General features: G+C 37.0%; 1 protein-coding gene across 1 annotated transcript; it reads right to left on the bottom strand.

Annotated features, from left to right (window-relative positions):
• Window positions 1-1,325: 1,325 nt before the first annotated feature.
• LOC140819151 (uncharacterized) lies at window positions 1,326-3,882 on the bottom strand. The gene is made up of 3 exons (XM_073179161.1): window positions 3,718-3,882; window positions 2,111-3,082; window positions 1,326-2,024 (listed from the first exon to the last, which is right to left on the bottom strand). Exons 1-3 carry the CDS (start codon window positions 3,880-3,882, stop codon window positions 1,326-1,328), a joined length of 1,836 nt encoding a protein of 611 aa, XP_073035262.1.
• Between the last annotated feature and the right edge of the window lie 16,160 nt (window positions 3,883-20,042).

The following is a 20,042-nucleotide window of genomic DNA, read 5'->3' on the forward strand; positions in this document are numbered from 1 at the left end:
TAATTCGAGAAATTAATTCAGGTTCAATCTGTACCGCAGCAACATTGACATGCTCATCATTAATAATGAAATTTCATCCCGATGTATAGATATCTTCATGCAGTTGTGAAATTCGAACTGAAGTCATAATGACATCTTGACCTTTTCGACTGAGTGCGTCAGCTGTGACGTTCACTTTTCCAGGATGATACTGAATCTCACAATCATAATCTTTAAGAAGGTCCATCCATCTGCGTTGTCTCATATTCAGGTCTGACTGAGAGAATAAATACTTCAGGCTTTTATGGTCGGATAGGATCACAAACTTTTCTCCATATAAATAGTGACGCCAAATTTTTAAGGCAAACACAATGGCGGCTAATTCTAGATCATGAACTGGATACTTGCTCTCGTGGGGTTTTAGCTGCCGAGAAGCGTAGGCAATCACTTTTCTGTGTTGCATCAAAACACAACCTAAGCCTTTTAATGATGCATCCGTGCAAACAATGAAACCACCCGAACCAGATGGAAGAGTAAGAACTGGTGCAGTGATCAATCTCTTTTTCAACTCCAGAAAACTTGATTCACATTCATCAGACCAAATGAATTTCACATTTTTCTGTGTTAGGCGGGTAATTGGTTTAGCGATTTTTGAAAATCCTTCGATGAATCGACGGTAATAACCAGCTAAGCCCATGAAACTTCGAATTTCAGGAACGTTTGTTGGTCTAGACCAATTAATCATAGCTTCTACTTTGCTTGGATCAACTGAGATGCCAAAGCGTGATATGACATGACCTAAGAACACAACACGATCTAGCCAAAACTCAAATTTTGACAATTTAGCATAAAGTTGTTCCTTGCGAAGAATTTGTAGGACAATCCTCAAGTGTTCAGTGTGTTCCTCTTTAGATTTTGAATATACCAAAATATAATCAATAAAAACGATAACAAATTGGTCAAGAACTTCCTTGAATATGCGATTCATTAAATCCATGAATACTGCTGGAGCATTTGTAACACCAAACGGCATTACTAGAAATTCAAAATGACCGTATCTTGTTCGGAAGGGTGTCTTGGTATATCTTCGGCTCGAACTCGTAATTGATGATAACCGGAACGCAAATCGATCTTTGAATAAATAGCAGTACCCTGAAGTTGATCAAATAAGTCATCAATTCGAGGCAATGGGTACTTGTTCTTTATATTAGCTTGATTCAGTTGTCTATAATCAATGCACAACCGCATCGAACCATCTTTCTTGCGCACAAACAACACTGGGGCTCCCCATGGTTATATACTGGGCCTAATGTAGCCTTTATCTAGTAATTCTTGCAGTTGTTCCTTCAATTCTTTAATTCTAATGGGGCCATTCGGTATGGTGCTTTAGATATAGGAATTGTTCTAGAAATTAATTCTATCGAGAATTCTATTTCTCTGGGTGGAGGAAATCCAGGTATTTCATCGGGAAAAATATCTCGAAATTCATTCACCACTGGGATTTCAGACAATGTTGATTCTGATTTTTCGTTGTCGATAGCATACACAAGGTATCCTTCATTCCCTTGGAATAATAAACGCGACATTTCCAAGGATGATATCAGTGGAATTTTGGCACGTGATCCCTTACCATAGAAATTCCATTTTGTCCCAGAGTTAGGACGAAAACGGACTATCCCATGGAAACAATCAATGGTGGCACGGTATATTTTCAGTGTATCCATTCCCACGATACAATCAAAATCTTGCATCGGTAGAACAATAAGGTTCAAATGCAGTTCATTATCTTCACAATTCAACACGCAATCCAGTATCATTCGAGTAGACATGATGATCTTACCCATCGGAGTAGCAACAGAAATTGATGTAGGTAGTACAATAGAAGTCAAAGAATGCGATGTAATGAATGATTCAGAAATGAATGAATGGGATGCACCAGTGTCAAATAGTACTCGTGCAGGATAACCAGATACAGAACAATTACCTGCTATGACACTTCCTGGTGCTTCCTGAGCTTGATCTTCTGTGAGTGCTAAAACACGAGCCTGGGGTTGGTTTGAAAAATTACGACTTCCCGAGGCTTGCTGCGGTGGTCCATATGACTGCTGAAAAGATTTAGCAGGTACAGTACCTCTACCAGTACTAGATCCTCCACGAAATCCTCCTCGGACAGGTTGTGGAACATTGTTCTTGGATGGGCAAACTCTTGCATAATGACCTTCCTCACGACATTCCCGACAAGAGCCATAACACCAATACATTGTTCACTAACATGCCTACCTCTACAACGGTTACAATAGGGACCAGAATAAGTAGTTATTTGAGATTCACCCTGCTGGCGGTAACCACTAAAACTAGAAGAAGCTGATCCAGATTTCTTAAACATCTTTCCTTTAGCTTTCAAATTCTGTTGGGTGGTTGATCTACTTCCTGGTGGTACAAACGAAGCGCTTCCCCTCTTAAGTCCAGCTTCTGCATTTTTTGCTCTTTCGACTGCCTCTGCAAATCCAGTAGGTAGTCCAGACACCACATAAGTATAAATGTTGTTGTTTAGTCCATTCACGAAACGATTATGTTTTGCCTTTGGGTTTGCTGCTACATGTGGTGCGTATTTTAGCATTGCAGTAAAAGTAGATGCATATTCAGCTACAGACATATTCCTTTGTCGCAGGCTGTTGAATTTATTCTCTTTTTCGGTATAGTAAGATGGTGGAGAAAATTTTTCAGTGAATTGAGTTTTGAAGACAGTCCAACTTACCTCGATTCCTTGTTCATCAAGTCCCATCTTGGTGGCTTCCCACCAATCTCTCGCACGATCCTTCAGTTGGTATAATGCAAGCTTATACTTTTGATTATCAGTATATTCCATTAAACTGAACAGGTACTCAATATCTTTAAGCCATGATTCAGATTTTTCAGCATCCTCAGTACCAAAGAATCTTGTGGGACGCAATTTTTGGAATCTCGAAACAATCTCATCCATCGTGATTTGTACAAATTGATCAACAACCTGCTCCACTGGATTTTCTTCTGTCATAGGAGTTTCTATATATATCCTAGGACGACCACGACCGCGTCCACTTCCTCGTCCTCTTGTAGCCATCTATAAAGGCCAATAAATAAATATATACACAAGAAATTTTATCAATGTACTATATAAATCTACAAACATAAACTATATAGGAGCATATAGGCAATTAAATAAATTTTCACGTAACTTTCGTGTGATCATAATCCTATGGAAGCATATCAAGTTATGCTCCGATACTTTGAGCAATTTCCCAGTTTATTGCTCTGATACCACTAAGTGTGGGTCCCTCGACTCTCAATGGTATTTATCATGAATTATTTTATTTAATTACCGTTTTAACTCTGCAGTGGAGAATGAAATTTTAAAATTTAATGTCAACGCGGGCCCAGACAGTTCGTTTCAAAAGATATTCAGTATTATATAGTATAAAAATATAATACGTATAATTAATAGCTTAGACACTGAAATTAACATGTTTACTAAATTCATATAAATATTTATATTGTTAATGTTTGTCTTTAACAAAAAAGCATATCATCCCTGATTAGTTCAACGTCATACCATTTTACATATTAGTGCTCGAATAAATATTACATAACAAAATATATCGAGCCTAATTATATATATATATATATATATATTTGTGCATCTTTATTTTAGCTCCTCCCTCACAGCATCTGAATCGGCACGTATACTGACCAAGTCACCCTTACTGAGAAGTATGATAGAATGGGGTCTGTCCCCATCACTAACATCAACCCAGGGCAATCGTAAAAGATCTCCTCTACTAGTGCATATGCTCCATCTATGAACATCATAGTATAAGTGCTTTCCTCATATGGCTCCTCACTCAGAAGTACGATGGATGCCATTTTGCCCTGATTATCAACCACACGTAGAAGATAACCGCCCCCGAGGGGGTGAGTAATAACTCAGTATTTTAAAACCGAAATAAAAACAACATGCACTGTAATAAATGATATGCCGATGCAATGCATGATCAGGGTAAATCCACATGCAGGGTAAATAGAATAATGAAAACTGCACAATCGGTAAATTCAGCGTAACAATAGCTCGAGCAACAGGCAAGGCTCAGCTATACTGCCGTAGTGACCACTCCTCCACCAGTCTACTACCGTGTGCCGGTCAGCTCGCCAGGGACTACAGACATACTGCACCTTATCAGCCTACAACATCTCTCGGGCTAGTTGCAGCTCCGTATCATCCCAAATATATCACCTCGATCATACACACAAAATATCAAAAAGGTCATCAATAGGATCGAGGATCAAAATGAAATGCAATGTCGTGTCATGCATCGATGCTACATATATATACATAAAATACCTGTGTGTAAAATATATTTTATTTTCGCGCATCGATGTTTATGTAATACACAAATAATTCATGTAGACAAATAATCAAAATTCAACAAATATCAAATTTTACGGGTACTTGTTGTATATTACCCGGTAGTAACATACCTTGTTATGAATTTATTTCAACGAGTGAAATTTAGCTCCGTAAAATCCTTGATCTATTATATAGAAAATAATAGATAAATTTTTAACTCCATCTACTTGGTTACTCTAGAACGTTAAATAATTTGATACAATTTCAATTCAAACAACTTTAACCATAACTCTTTTGATTCATCTAATTAAACTTGATATTCAGTAAATTTTTGTAATTCATAAATTCCAAATTGTATTTACTATATACTGTTATAGTTTTGCAAATTAGTCATGAAATTTAATTTAGTAAATCACAGAAAATAAATGTTCATGATTATTATTATTCATTCTCAACTCAATTGAAATCTATTCATATTTATTATAGTCTTACTATTTTCAATTATATCTATTTTACCATTGTACTTTTGGGGATTTCTTACTTACTGCATATAAGTAACATTCTAAAATGGAATGAAAACAATACTAATATATTTGCAACGTAGAGTTTGTAAAATCAAAATATTATTATTATTACTTCATATTAAAAATTGATCTTGTAAGCATTAAGACTCCATTTTATGTTATTTTAGTCCTCAAATTCCAAATCAACAAAAACTAAAACCCCATATTTTAGTAGTAAATATTTTTAAAATCTTCAAATCATCTTTCATATATATATATATATATATATATATATATATATATATATATATATATATATATATATATATATATATATGTATCCATACATATATATAACTAATACTATATTTTAGGCACCTACATGAAAAAAAAGTTTATAGTTATTATACATATTAGATTGTACTTTTGGCTCATTCACGTAATATCTAAATATATCATATCCTTAAAGTAGATAAAATACAAGTAATGGAATAATTCATACCTTTTCCGAGAGCTTCCAATAAGGTTGGAGAGTTGTTTCACTTTTGTAATGCCCGAGATTTTATGTCGTGTTAAATTACGATTATAGATTTTGAATCGATACGATTATGAAAGGGCTAACAGAGACACGAAATGAGATCACGACAAAGTGTAGGAATTACACTGATTTTGGGCCGAGAGTTTGGCGCCCGGGCGGAAGTATTTGACCGCCCGAGCGCCAATGTTAACAGCAAGAAAGTCGAACACTTCTCGCCCGGGCGGAAGTTTTTGTCCGCCCGAGCGAGACTGAAATATGCAGGAGGGCCGATAGTTGCGCGCCAGGGCGAGAATTTATGTCCGCCCGAGCGCGAGACATGCAGAATGAAGGAATGACATTTGGCGTGTTGCATGTTCGTGTATGCATATATATATATATATATATATATATATATATATATATATATATATATATATATATATATATATGCAGCAACGAAAATCCCTCAGAATATTATAGGAGTTGGGGAAACTTTGTTGAAAATCCTTACGCCTTTATATTTCAATCCGTCCGTTAGATTTTAAATCCGACTTCGGTACCGAGTTCCTATCAACGTAGGCTACAACTGGACGTAAGTTTCACTACGTTTTGACATGCTTTGAAATTATGATATTGTCAGAATTGAATGGAACTCATATATGTTGTTCTCGACATATTAGACATCATAGAATCGAAGTCAGATTAAGAAACGGACTGATTATGGAATTGTTATGATTTTCGGAATAGTTTTGGAGTCAAGTGATATCAGAATTGAGTTGTTATTGAGTATGAGATATTAGAATTAATATCTGATTGATAGGGTATTGTTAGGTATATTGATATTATACCGTTATGCCATCGATATTGAATTAGATTGAGTATTGAGCAGGACAGATTTAATTCGAGTGGTGTATTGATATTATACTCCTCGATATTGTTCTTGTCAGATTGAGTATTGACAAGATTTGAGTTCGAGACTTCGACAGAATCAGAGTATCAGAAAGAAAGGTATAAATTAATGTTGAGTTGGGATTGCACAACTCGAGTGAGGTTTGACTCGAGTCTCCCTAAATCACATACTTTTATTTATTGCATTGATATTTGCAATTGATAAGACTTTTGATTGTAGTTTATTGATTTATAGCTACTGTATGATAAGATTGATATTTGTAGCCTATTGATTTATAGCTACTGCATGTAATGGCTGCTGACTCGCTAGTCATGGACTGATTTGCTTGGATACTGAATGCATGTATTGATTACTGAGTCGTTGAGTCATAGGCTGATTCGCCTAGTCACCGGCTGATTCGTCGGGTTATAGACTGATTCGTCTATTTATTGGCTGATTCGGCTAATTATAGCTGATTCGCTATATTTTGACTGATTCGTCTACACTTAAGCTGATTCGCTTAATTACAGGCTGATTCGTCTGGTTATTGGCTGATTCGCCTAATTCTTGACTGATTCGTCAATTCTGCGGCTGATTCGCCCAGATACTGAATATATGAATTATATCGATGCCGTTTAGGGATTGAGTCATTCCTATCGACTGAGATTCGGTATATTATCATTATTCAGACATCGAGATCCCTAGGTTAGAGTTGAGTCGAGTCTGAGACGACGTGTCAGTTGAGTCGAGTCCGAGATGACGCGTCGGTTGAGTTGAGTCAGATAGGATATGTTGATTTACATTGTTTATACCATTCATGATTATTGAATGTTGGATATGGATTTATGTTTCTGATCTGAGACATGTTATGAATAATCCTTATGTGCTTTCGTATATGTTTTTATATGATTGCATGTGTACATTGTTTATACTGGGATATTCATATCTCACCGGAGTTATCCGGCTGTTGTCTTGTTTTGTATGTGTGCATGACAACAGGTGGGGCTGGATCAGGGTCAAGATGAGAATGAGGCTGGACTAGATAGCGTGGAGATCCGGGCTTTGAAGCAACTTAGGATCCAGCACTGATATGTAGTTGAACCTAGTTGAATTCTTGTAGATAATACAGAGTTGTATGTATATGTTTAATATGTAATTTGAGTAAATTACATTACGTTTCCGCTTTGTATTTTAAAAAAAATTTAGACCCTGTTTTATAATTGATTAATTAGTCCCAATGATGATTAAGAACTTGATTAGCGTCCGGGTCCCCACAACAGGTGGTATCAGAGCTGTAGGTACTAGAACTGTAGATTCTTGAGATTGAGATAGAAGAGGCTAGTGAGCGGGGTAGATTGAGATTTTCTTTCCTTGCTTGTGAATGCTAGCATGCTTACTGCTTTATATAATACATGTTACTTGATTTATCTGATTTGATTTGGTAATATGTATTATTTGAAACGAATCTGAATTGATTCTCGATCAGCAGTAAGATGATCGGAGGAGAGACTGAATTGAAACAGGTGTGTTGGATTGGATTACTAATCCTTTTGAGTTTCAGATATGCCTCCTAGACGAATACCAGAACAGGGTAGTACATCGAATCCTCCAATGGATGTATCACCGACTCCAATGGAAACCTTGCTGAAGAGGTTTCAGTCATTCAAACCACCCACTCTGAAAGGTACTGAGACATCAGTCGAGTGTGAGAGTTGGTTAGGTAGCATTGAGTTGCTGTTTGATTCACTGGGATACATTGATGAGCGCCGGATTAAATTGATTGGGCATCAGTTGCTTGATGTTGCACAAAGCTGGTGGGTTACAATGAAGAGGGCCTTGGAGCAACGAGGTACGATTATTACTGGGGATGTATTTAAAACTGAGTTTTATCAAAGATTTTTCCCAATATCGTATAGAAAAGACAAGGGGGCGGAGTTTGCCAATTTGAGACAGGGTCAGCTGAACATTGAATAATATGTGACCAAGTTCTCGACCTTGTTGAAGTTTGCTCCTCATGTGTCCGAAAATGACGAAGCCGTTGCCGATCAGTTCATCAATGGCTTGAATCCCGATATATTTACCTTGGTGAACACAGGGCGACCCAATAACTTTGCTGATGCCATGAATAGAGCAAAGGGCGCTGAGGCGGGCCTGATAAGGCAGAGAGGAGCTGAATTTGTTCATCCAGTGTCGAGACCACAGCAACCACCTCCCCGATTCGAGAGTGGTAGTAGCAGTAGTGGAAGAAAAGATTTTCTAAAGGCTAGAGGAAAGCAGTTTAAGAAACCTGGCGGCAGTTCTTCTAGCTCTAGTGGTTCTCAGCAGAGTTATACTGGCGTTTACTGCGGAAATTGTGGCGGAAGACATTCCACTGAACAATGCCAAGGAGTACTTGGTAGTTGCCACTTCTGCAAGCAACAGGGGCATTTTGCCAGAGTATGTCCACAGAGGGGTTCCCAAAGATCCCAGGGAGCTGAACCATCTGGATCAGCGGCACAGTGGAGTAGACGATCAGCTGCCGTTCCTTCATTTCATCCAGCGCCATCTCAGTCACAGCAGAGGCCAGGAGGAAGCCAGAAAGTTGGCCAGCCTCCTAGACAGCAGGCCAGAGTATTTGCTTTGACCGAGGAGCAGGCTCAGGAAGCACCAGATGATGAGGTTGCAGGTAACTGATTTGTTTGATTATCCTGCATATGTATTGAGGGATACCGGTGCTTCACATATTTGTATTTCTGAAAGATTTGCATTGATGCATGCATTATCTGTTGAATCCCTTGAAACTGTAGTATTTGTTTCTGTTCCTTTGAGAAAAGATCTTGTATCAGCGATTTCTGTTAGTTTTATATACTACAGTAGGAAGAGAATGAGATCGAGTTAGATCGTGTGGTAGCTTGTATTGTACTGGTATTCCATGACTTTGGAACTGCATTACTGATATTGATATGCTGATTAAGTACAGAGCTACCATAGATTAGTTCCAGAAGATGGCGAGAATCGAACCTGAGATGGCCAAGGGATGAATATTGTACGATAAGGATTCTAGATTGAGAATTCCTTTGATAATTCGTACTAGCTATGATTCGATTAGTACAGAAAGGAGCAGAATGACTCCTTATGTATTCAGTTGATTTACTGAAATTGAGTCTATCATTGGCTGATTTACCAATGATATGAAAGTTATTAATGTTTTCTCTGATAAGACTTCAGATCTGATTCCAATCAGAGAGATTGAATTTAGCCTTGAATCTGATTGAATATTGATGCTTATTCTGAATACGTGTTTAAGACAGATGGTAGGCAATGGAGATTACATTGTACCGTCCGAACCAGAGCTGATGTTGAATTGTAGCAGTTCAAAAAGCTGATTAGAATGTTTAGAACTTAATATCGATAGTCAGAACAGAGTGTCGATCAGAGTAACAGATATGTGAATTTGTATTTTGTATGAGATTGATTATTCTGTGATGTCAGATGTGTCAGAATTGTAGAGTAAAGCTTGATATTGATAGTCAGAGCCGAATACCAGGTAGGTATTTCCTCTTTAATTTATGTTATTAACTGATTTGTGTATATCAAATATTTCGAATCAGAAAGAACAGATATTGTTAGAAGCTTACAGTCATGGATTCAGTGTTCAGTCTGATAAGTGAGACTGTATTCTATTCGAACAGATCGTTGTGATATAGACAGATGAGATCAGTTATAACAGAATTGTGTTGAAATGTTGGCAGAAATTGTACTGATATGTCTAAATCGCTGACAGAAAAGATAGAAAGATAGAAATTAGAAGATTTATTACAGAATTGTGAAGCTTTAAATAGAAAGGGGAGTACATTTCTATAGCCTTCGTAATGAAATTACCATCATTTTTACAGATTGTAACATGATACGATTAAGATTGACAGATTGTTCAATCTATATCTATCAGTTTGTACCAGATTACGTACAAACAGAATTAGATGACACAGATCGATGTCAGAAAAGTGGTCAAAAAGATCAGAATGCCACAGTAGATTATGTCAGATTGTGATTTTGCTTGAGTTTGTATTCGTGATAGAGTATATCATGAACTTTCTCTTAGATGGTTTTACAGATTGACAGACCGTCAGAATGTATTAGCCAGATATTGGAAGATTTTTGTACAGCTTTAGTGCTGGATGTTAGCACTACTTGATATGACTTATTATCACTGTGTGACAATAACTATCAACTTATCAGATGGGTAATGAGATAGTTATAGACAAGACAGTATACGGTGAATACTATAGATTTCTTTTGAAGAAAATTCGAAGGAAGATGAAGATAGTTCAGAATGGACCGATTTAAGAAACCAACGTCAGATGATGACGAGTGGTATTTGAAGCTGAAGACTGTAGATGTCTTTGATAACAGCATATGATACGGATATGTGAGGAGCTGTAGATTGGTTTATACAGATGTTGTATAGCCAGTAATGCGATATTGATTCCGTCAGAAGGATTGGAGAAGTATTATGATATGATACTTAGTGAATTCTTATTCCAGACCGGAATCAGATATTTGAGTTTTGGTTTAAACTCTGTTATACATTTCTTCTGATATATCTGAATTGATTGTTTGGGAGTTCGGGGACGAACTCAGGTCTAAGAGGGGGAGAAATGTAATGCCCGAGATTTTATGTCGTGTTAAATTACGATTATAGATTTTGAATCGATACGATTATGAAAGGGCTAACCGAGACACGAAATGAGATCACGACAAAGTGTAGGAATTACACTGATTTTGGGCCGAGAGTTTGGCGCCCGAGCAGAAGTATTTGACCGCCCGAGCGCCAATGTTAACAGCAAGAAAGTCGAACACTTCTCGCCCGGGCGGAAGTTTTTGTCCGCCCGAGCGAGACTGAAATATGCAGGAGGGCCGAGAGTTGCGCGCCCGGGCGGGAATTTATGTCCGCCCGAGCGCGAGACATGCAGAATGAAGGAATGACATTTGGCGTGTTGCATGTTCGTGTATGCATATATATATATATATATATATATATATAATATATATATATATATATATATATATATATATATATATGCAGCAACGAAAATCCCTCAGAATATTAGAGGAGTTGGGGAAACTTTGTTGAAAATCCTTACGCCTTTATATTTCAATCCGTCCGTTAGATTTTAAATCCGACTTCGGTACCGAGTTCCTATCAACGTAGGCTACAACTGGACGTAAGTTTCACTACGTTTTGACATGCTTTGAAATTATGATATTGTCAGAATTGAATGGAACTCATATATGTTGTTCTCGACATATTAGACATCATAGAATCGAAGTCAGATTAAGAAACGGACTGATTATGGAATTGTTATGATTTTCGGAATAGTTTTGGAGTCAAGTGATATCAGAATTGAGTTGTTATTGAGTATAAGATATTAGAATTAATATCTGATTGATAGAGTATTGTTAGGTATATTGATATTATACCGTTATGCCATCGATATTGAATTAGATTGAGTATTGAGCAGGACAGATTTAATTCGAGTGGTGTATTGATATTATACTCCTCGATATTGTTCTTGTCAGATTGAGTATTGACAAGATTTGAGTTCGAGACTTCGACAGAATCAGAGTATCAGAAAGAAAGGTATAAATTAATGTTGAGTTGGGATTGCACAACTCGAGTGAGGTTTGACTCGAGTCTCCCTAAATCACATAATTTTTTTTATTGCATTGATATTTGCAATTGATAAGACTTTTGATTGTAGTTTATTGATTTATAGCTACTGTATGATAAGATTGATATTTGTAGCCTATTGATTTATAGCTACTGCATGTAATGGCTGCTGACTCGCTAGTCATGGACTGATTTGCTTGGATACTGAATGCATGTATTGATTACTGAGTCGTTGAGTCATAGGCTGATTCGCCTAGTCACCGGCTGATTCGTCGGGTTATAGACTGATTCGTCTATTTATTGGCTGATTCGGCTAATTATAGCTGATTCGCTATATTTTGACTGATTCGTCTACACTTAAGCTGATTCGCTTAATTACAGGCTGATTCGTCTGGTTATTGGCTGATTCGCCTAATTCTTGACTGATTCGTCAATTCTGCGGCTGATTCGCCCAGATACTGAATATATGAATTATATCGATGCCGTTTAGGGATTGAGTCATTCCTATCGACTGAGATTCGGTATATTATCATTATTCAGACATCGAGATCCCTAGGTTAGAGTTGAGTCGAGTCTGAGACGACGTGCCAGTTGAGTCGAGTCCGAGATGACGCGTCGGTTGAGTTGAGTCAGATAGGATATGTTGATTTACATTGTTTATAACATTCATGATTATTGAATGTTGGATATGGATTTATGTTTCTGATCTGAGACATGTTATGAATAATCCTTATGTGCTTTCGTATATGTTTTTATATGATTGCATGTGTACATTGTTTATACTGGGATATTCATATCTCACCGGAGTTATCCGGCTGTTGTCTTGTTTTGTATGTGTGCATGACAACAGGTGGTGCTGGATCAGGGTCAAGATGAGAATGAGGCTGGACTAGATAGCGTGGAGATCCGGGCTTTGAAGCAACTTAGGATCCAGCACTGATATGTAGTTGAACCTAGTTGAATTCTTGTAGATAATACAGAGTTGTATGTATATGTTTAATATGTAATTTGAGTAAATTACATTACGTTTCCGCTTTGTATTTTAAAAAAATTTTAGACCCTGTTTTATAATTGATTAATTAGTCCCAATGATGATTAAGAACTTGATTAGCGTCCGGGTCCCCCCAACATTGTTATTTTATTATTATTATTATTATTATTTGAAGGGTTCGGTTCTATCATAGAAAAGCCTTTCCTCCCTTCCATTTATAGAGGCTTCTTCCTTCCTTAGTAAGATTATCCATGAAATGATTGAAATAGCAAGTTGCTTTCTTTTTACACGTACAGGAATTTATTTTTCACTATTTCACCTCTTAATATAATATTATATATCATTTGTCCCCTTGAGTTTTGTAGGGTCGTCTATTAAAATAATAATTATTATTTTATTTTATTTTATAAAATTCATTTTTTAGTTATTGGCTATGTGTATCCACTTCATCCATATATAATATGCTATATATGTGTATGCACGTGTGTGTCTATATATATATATATATATATATATATATATATATATATATATATATATATATATATATATATATATTCTAGTTTCCTAAATTTTTATTGATTTTCTTGATGTGATTAACAATAAATTTTAGGGCTTTACACACTGTCCGCGGGTAGCGATCAACATGCAACCACGGTTGATGGAAGGCAAGGAAAAATCAAACTCCTTTAATTTTTACTTTTTCGGTTTGATATAAATTTTGAATCTTATTCAAAATAAGGGATTTTAATTTTAAAATTGTCTCATCATTTTAATTTAAAAATCGCGTGCCACGAGTTTGTATGTTTGCGGATTCATGCAACTATATTATATAATAATATACATACATGCATACTACTATATATCACATATATCATAATATGACATTCAACAATAAATAAGGATGATCGATCGCCAAAATTATTAGATCCATGTGAGCCACACATGGATCCAGATCCAACCCAGGTGAATGCAGGGATGCAAATGCAACTATTACAAGAGCTTCCAATATTTTACATGTCTTCATCTCGTTCATCGGGCCCACCATCTTCCAGTCTTGATCTCCAACTATTTCTAATAATTACATTTAAATAGTCATGGCACATAAGGGATATATCTCATGGGGTGAGAACGGGCCATAAACCAGGCCCACTTTAATAATATCAATATTAACAAAATGAATAAAAACAGTAAAATATCCTAACATACACCTAACACATTGGTCAAGGCTCTCGATCATCCTTCATGCATTTAATATCAAATATTACCATCAATTAATTAAACAAATTTAATTAACTGATAAATCATATATCTAATAATTTTATTACTAACCACCACAATTATTAAAGAATTTAATAAATTAAATAAACTCCTTTATTTAATTTCCAATTAAATCAATAATAATTGATTTCTTGTAAAAACTTATTTTTACCATAAATAATTTAAATCATATTTTAATTATTTATTTCACAAGAAAATTATTAATTTTCTAAAAATCAATTTTCCAAAATAAAATTGAACCAATTTTTCAAAAATATCAATTTTACCCAAAAATTTGAAAAATCAGAAAATCGCACCCTAGGTCCAAACAATTCAAGCCCATTATTCAGCGCGCATCCCGAGACGCTCCCGGGCAGCCGCCCGCCCGCTGCCCGAACGTTTCGGGCAGTGGCGGCGGCCCTGTGCGCGCAGAACGCGCATAGGCGCGCCGACGCCACGCGCAGGCGTCGGACGCCTGCGCTAGCACGGTGCGCGCAGGCCTCCAGCGCCTGTACACGCCTGCGCTAGCGCTGTGCGCGCAGGCGTCCGGCGCCTGCGCGCCCGCTGCGGACTGCCCGGAACAGTTCCGGGCAGATTTAATTTTTTTTTTCGAAAATCTGGAAAAAATAAATTTTCGTGGTGCTAAATTTTCTGAAAAATTTTCTTGTGTGGTTAGAAATAATTATTCAATATCAAAACATACTATTTAGAAAAAAACTGGCTCTGATACCACTGTTGGATCCCGGTTTTCTACACGCCCAAACGCAGCGGAAGTTTTAAAATTTTGTTTATTTTGACAATCAAAATATATTTTGGGCGCTCGTATGATTTTATCATAAACATTCATAGGGCGTTAGAATTATACCTTTGGTGAATGATTTCACTGGACACCAACTAATCCGGTATAAACGGATTAGCTCTTGTTGATTCCCTACGAACTTTTTTCGATGAAATCCTCCTATCAAGTCCACGACTAGATAGTGTGTTCTTCTTCTAATTTGCACTAGAAAATATAGAAGATGTTTCACGTAGGAGAAGAAAAATTGAGAGACGGCTCAAAGGTTTTCTCAAAAAGAGGTGGCCAATTTTTTTTTCTTTTGGAGGATGCCATTCTCGAAACCTAGGTGGTGGGTTGGCTAGGGTTTTTGTTTGCATGTGTTATTTATAATTCAATTAAACCCTAATTACATAATTAACATTAATGGGCTTGATTTGATTAATTGGGCTAGTCCAACTAGTTTGATTAATTTAATCACAGTCCATTAAAACTTTAATTGTTTAATATGTTGGATTTGTACCCCTACAAGCCCATCAAACATATTATCCACCATATTTAATTTATTAATTAATCAACTCAACTTTTGAGCTTAATAAATTAAATACATTATAAATTCAACATTTGAATTTATTATTTAAATTATAAATTCAACAACTTGAATTTACAGCACCTCCAAAATTTAATATTTAATAAACCCAACATTTGAGTTTAATAAATTAAATTCTCAAATTTCATAAATTCAACTACTTGAATTTATTCTCTCAAAATTTAATTATCATAAATTCAACTCCTTGAATTTACTATATAATATAAATTCAACTTCTTGAATTTATTCTCTCAACGGGAACAAACAATCCAGTACTTGTGTGGCCCTCAATGGTTCAGGGATACAGCTAGCCGTGGGTTCACAACTCTTTGTGATTCAGGACATAATCTTTTATTCGGGCTTACCCTAGTTAGCCCCATTCTTTTCATAAACACCTTGATCAAGAATGTCAGAACTCATTTCTGATTGCACCCATCGGATCATGGTAAGAGCGTCTAGTAGCATCGCCCCATGATCCCCTAGGTATCACTGATAGTGCCTGAAAGAACCAGTCGATTATGATTAACGTATAGTACGGTCCCTTCATCTCATATATCCCGATCGAATCTACAACCATTGGTTCATCGAGGGTTGCATATTCATTCGATAACTATGTGATAACTATAATAGTGGCATCGCGTGTACTATTTGGAGAACTCCTTCTCCAACGTACATCTCGTACTCTGGCCAGATATTCCATGCACTATTATTTCATTAGATCACATAGGATATCCACACCCGTAGGTGAGCGGTGAATCCCCGACTACAATGCACTGGCTCCTATATGTGTCGCAAATGTACCCAACCTCGCCACCTGATGACTCTCCTGGAGCCGGTAAATGAGTCAAAGCACAGCCCTAGTATATAGAGCCTCAGTGTTGTCTCGGGTCGTAAGGACTAATGGTGTACAATCGTAACCACGAACTTATCATCTCGATGAATGATAACCACTTGGAAAGTCCGAGGGAGGGTTGTTCGGTATAATCATCATATGACTACCCATCTGTATGTTTGGACATCTCTATGCCCTTACCAAGAAACGCAGTACACAACATCACAGATGCTAGTCTCGAGCTCAAGAGACCTTTATCCATGTTTTAGGCGGCTGAATCGACTAGAAACGAATTTAGAATATGCAGTGTTTACAAATGAGTTTCAATATCGAATTACGATTCATTTGTATTAAAGCATAATCAAGGACTTTATCTATGCTGCTTGCATGGGTATACAAATAAAGGATAACGAAACCATTAAAAAGTAAATTATATTAAAATAAAGATTGTTTATTACACTTGAGTCAATAAATTCCCTAGCCAACCGTTGGCTTGCAGGGCATCTACTCTAACAATCTCCCACTTGCCCTAGAGCCAACTACCCTTAATTCCATTGCTTCGCGATGCTTTTCAAACAATGGTCCTGGAAAGGGCTTTATAAGTGGATCAACAACATTATCTGCAAAGGGGACTCTTTCAACTGATATGTCTCCTCTTCCCACTATCTCCCGTATGATGTGGAACTTCCTCAGTACATGTTTTGATCCCTGATGAGACCTTGGTTCCTTTGCTTGCGCAGTGGCACCAGTGTTGTCCCAGTACAATGGGACTGGATCAACTTCATTAGGAATAACGCCCAACACTTGGACTAAATTCCTCATCCAAACTGCCTCTTTGGATGCATCAGATGCAACAATGTATTCAGCTTCAGTGGTAGAATCCGCAATGGTGTCTTGCTTGGAACCTTTCCAAAAGACGGCCGCACCATATAGCATGAATACAAAAACAGAGGTCGATTTCGAATCATCTACGTCACATTGGAAGCTAGAATCCGTGTAGCCTTCCAATTTCAATTCTCCACCCTCATAGACCATGAACAAGTTCTTAGTCCTTCTCAAGTACTTAAGAATATCTTTCACGGCCTTCCAATGCATTGGACCAGGGTTCGCCTGATATTTGCTTGTAACACTCAAAGCATAAGTAACATCAGGACGTGTCGATATCATACCATACATGATACTACCAATAGCTGACGCATATGGAATACGTGTCATCATCTCTATCTCTTCATCAGTTTTGGGACAAAAAGCTTTAGATAGAGTATTACCATGACACATTGGTAAATATCCTCTCTTTTACTCTTCCATAGAGAATCGTTTTATAATGGTATCGATATAGGTAGATTGGGTGAGTCTGAGCATCCTCTTTGATCTATATCTATAGATTTGTATTCCCAATACGTAGGATGCTTCACCCATGTGTTTCATGGAGAATTTAAAGGCCAACCATACTTTAGTTGATTGCAATAATCCTACATCATTCCCAATGAACAGGATATCATCAACATAAAGTACTAGGAATGTCACTACACTCCCACTAACCTTCTTGTACATGCACGGTTCCTCAGGATTATTAGCAAAACCAAACTCTTTGATAGTGCTATCAAATATGAGGTTCCAACTCCTTGACGCCTGCTTGAGACCATATATTGATCTCTGAAGTTTGCATACCTTATGCTCACCTCCTACTGATGTGTATCCCTCAGGTTGAGACATATAATTTTCTTCTTTGATGTCTCCATTGAGGATTGCAGTCTTTACATCCATTTTCCATATCTCATAGTCATACCATGATGCTATGGCTAGTAGTAATCTAATGGACTTAAACATAGCAACTGGTGAAAAAATTTCCTCATAGTCAACTTTTGCCTTTGAGTATAATCTTTTGCAACCAGCTTTGCTTTGAAGGTCACTACCTTCCCATTTACCCCAAGCTTTCTTTTGTAGATCCATTTGCACCCTATAGGAAAGATTCCCTCAGGTTGATCCACCAATGTCCAGACTTGTTTTGAATACATAGAATCCATTTCTGACTGCATGGATTCAAGCCATTTGGTTGAATCAGTATCAGATATTGCTTCTTTGAAATTTATTGGATCACATCCAACACAAGACTCAACATGGCCTTGTTCATGAAGAAGCGTATATCTTGCAGGTGGTCTAATAACCCTATCAGACCTTCTAGGAGCTTGTACTTCAACTACTGGTTCTTGGGAAAAGGGTTAAACTTCTATAGTTGAGGGAGTAACTTGAATTTCTTCAAGTTCTATCATCTTGCCTTTTCTATCTAATAGAAATTCCCTTTCCAAAAAGACGGCATTTCTTGAAACAAACACTTTTTGCTTCATTGGGATGATATAAATAATATCCAACAGAATTCTTTGGATATCTTACAAAGTAGCACAAAGTGGATCTACTATCCAATTTGTCTCCCACTGTCTGCTTCACGTAAGCAGTACATCCCCATATTCTCATGTAAGAATATTTGGGAGTTTTTCCCATCCATTTCTCATATGGTGTTTTATCCACTGCTTTAGTATGGACATTATTCAACAACATTACCGCAGTTTCAAGCGCAAAGCCCCAAAACGATGTAGGCAATTCAGTGAATCCCATCATTGATCGAACCATGTCCAACAAGGTTTGCTTACAATGTTCAGAAACACCATTCAATGGTGGTGTTGCTGGTGGAGTCACTGTGAGAGAATCTCATTCTCTTTTAGATAACCCAAAATTCAGCACTTAAGTATTCTCCACCTCGATCAGATCGAAGTGCTTTAATACTTCTTTCTTGCTGATTTTCTACTTCAGATCTGAATTCTTTAAACTTTTCAAATGCTTCAGATTTGTGTTTTATCAATTAAACACACCCATATCTCGAATGGTCATCAGTAAAGGTAATGCAGTAGGATTGCCCATATCCTGTGCTAACACTTAGCGGGACACAAATGTCTATGTGGATCAAATCCAATAGACCATGCGCACGTTCCACGTTTCCATCGAATGGAGTCTTGGTCATTTTTCTTTTCAGACAGGACTCACGGGTAAGTATAGAATTTAAACATGCATTCTCCCACTAGCTTGTGCATCCTTCTTTGAGAAATGTGACCTAGTCTAGCGTGCCATATTTGTGCGGGATTTGGATCATCTAACTTTCTTTTGTTTGTTGTTGAAATCCTGTTTACTTGGACATTCATTCATCATTTCCAGAACATTTCTGGCTCATATAACTTCTTATGTCCGGACTTCTTGCAGTGAAATATGTTCTGACTTATCGGGCTTTGTAGGCCTTTTAAGTGTCTTTCGGAGTTTGTCTCTTATTGGGTTTTTTCTTGTGAGGGGCATAACATTTCTTTCCCTTACATTGCGGGCCACTTTTGTTCCTGGCAACAAGCCCAACTAGGAAACAACATTTTTCCTATTTTATGATGACTTCATAAGTCATAAGCATGTTGAATAGATCTTCAAGGCTATAATCAATTTTATTCAAATTGAAGTTCAACATAAACCCGTCAAATGAGAAAGAGAATGACAACAAATTGATTGTCATGAAGTAACTTGTTAGGAATCACCTATTCCAGGCCCACCACTTTCTCATTAAACCCAATCATATATACACCACGCTCATGGACCAAAGCCCCATCTTGCATTCGTGTAGTCATGAGCTTTTAAA

This window comes from Primulina eburnea, chromosome 18, assembly GCF_022965805.1.
Source record: "Primulina eburnea isolate SZY01 chromosome 18, ASM2296580v1, whole genome shotgun sequence".
Lineage (NCBI taxonomy): Eukaryota > Viridiplantae > Streptophyta > Magnoliopsida > Lamiales > Gesneriaceae > Primulina > Primulina eburnea.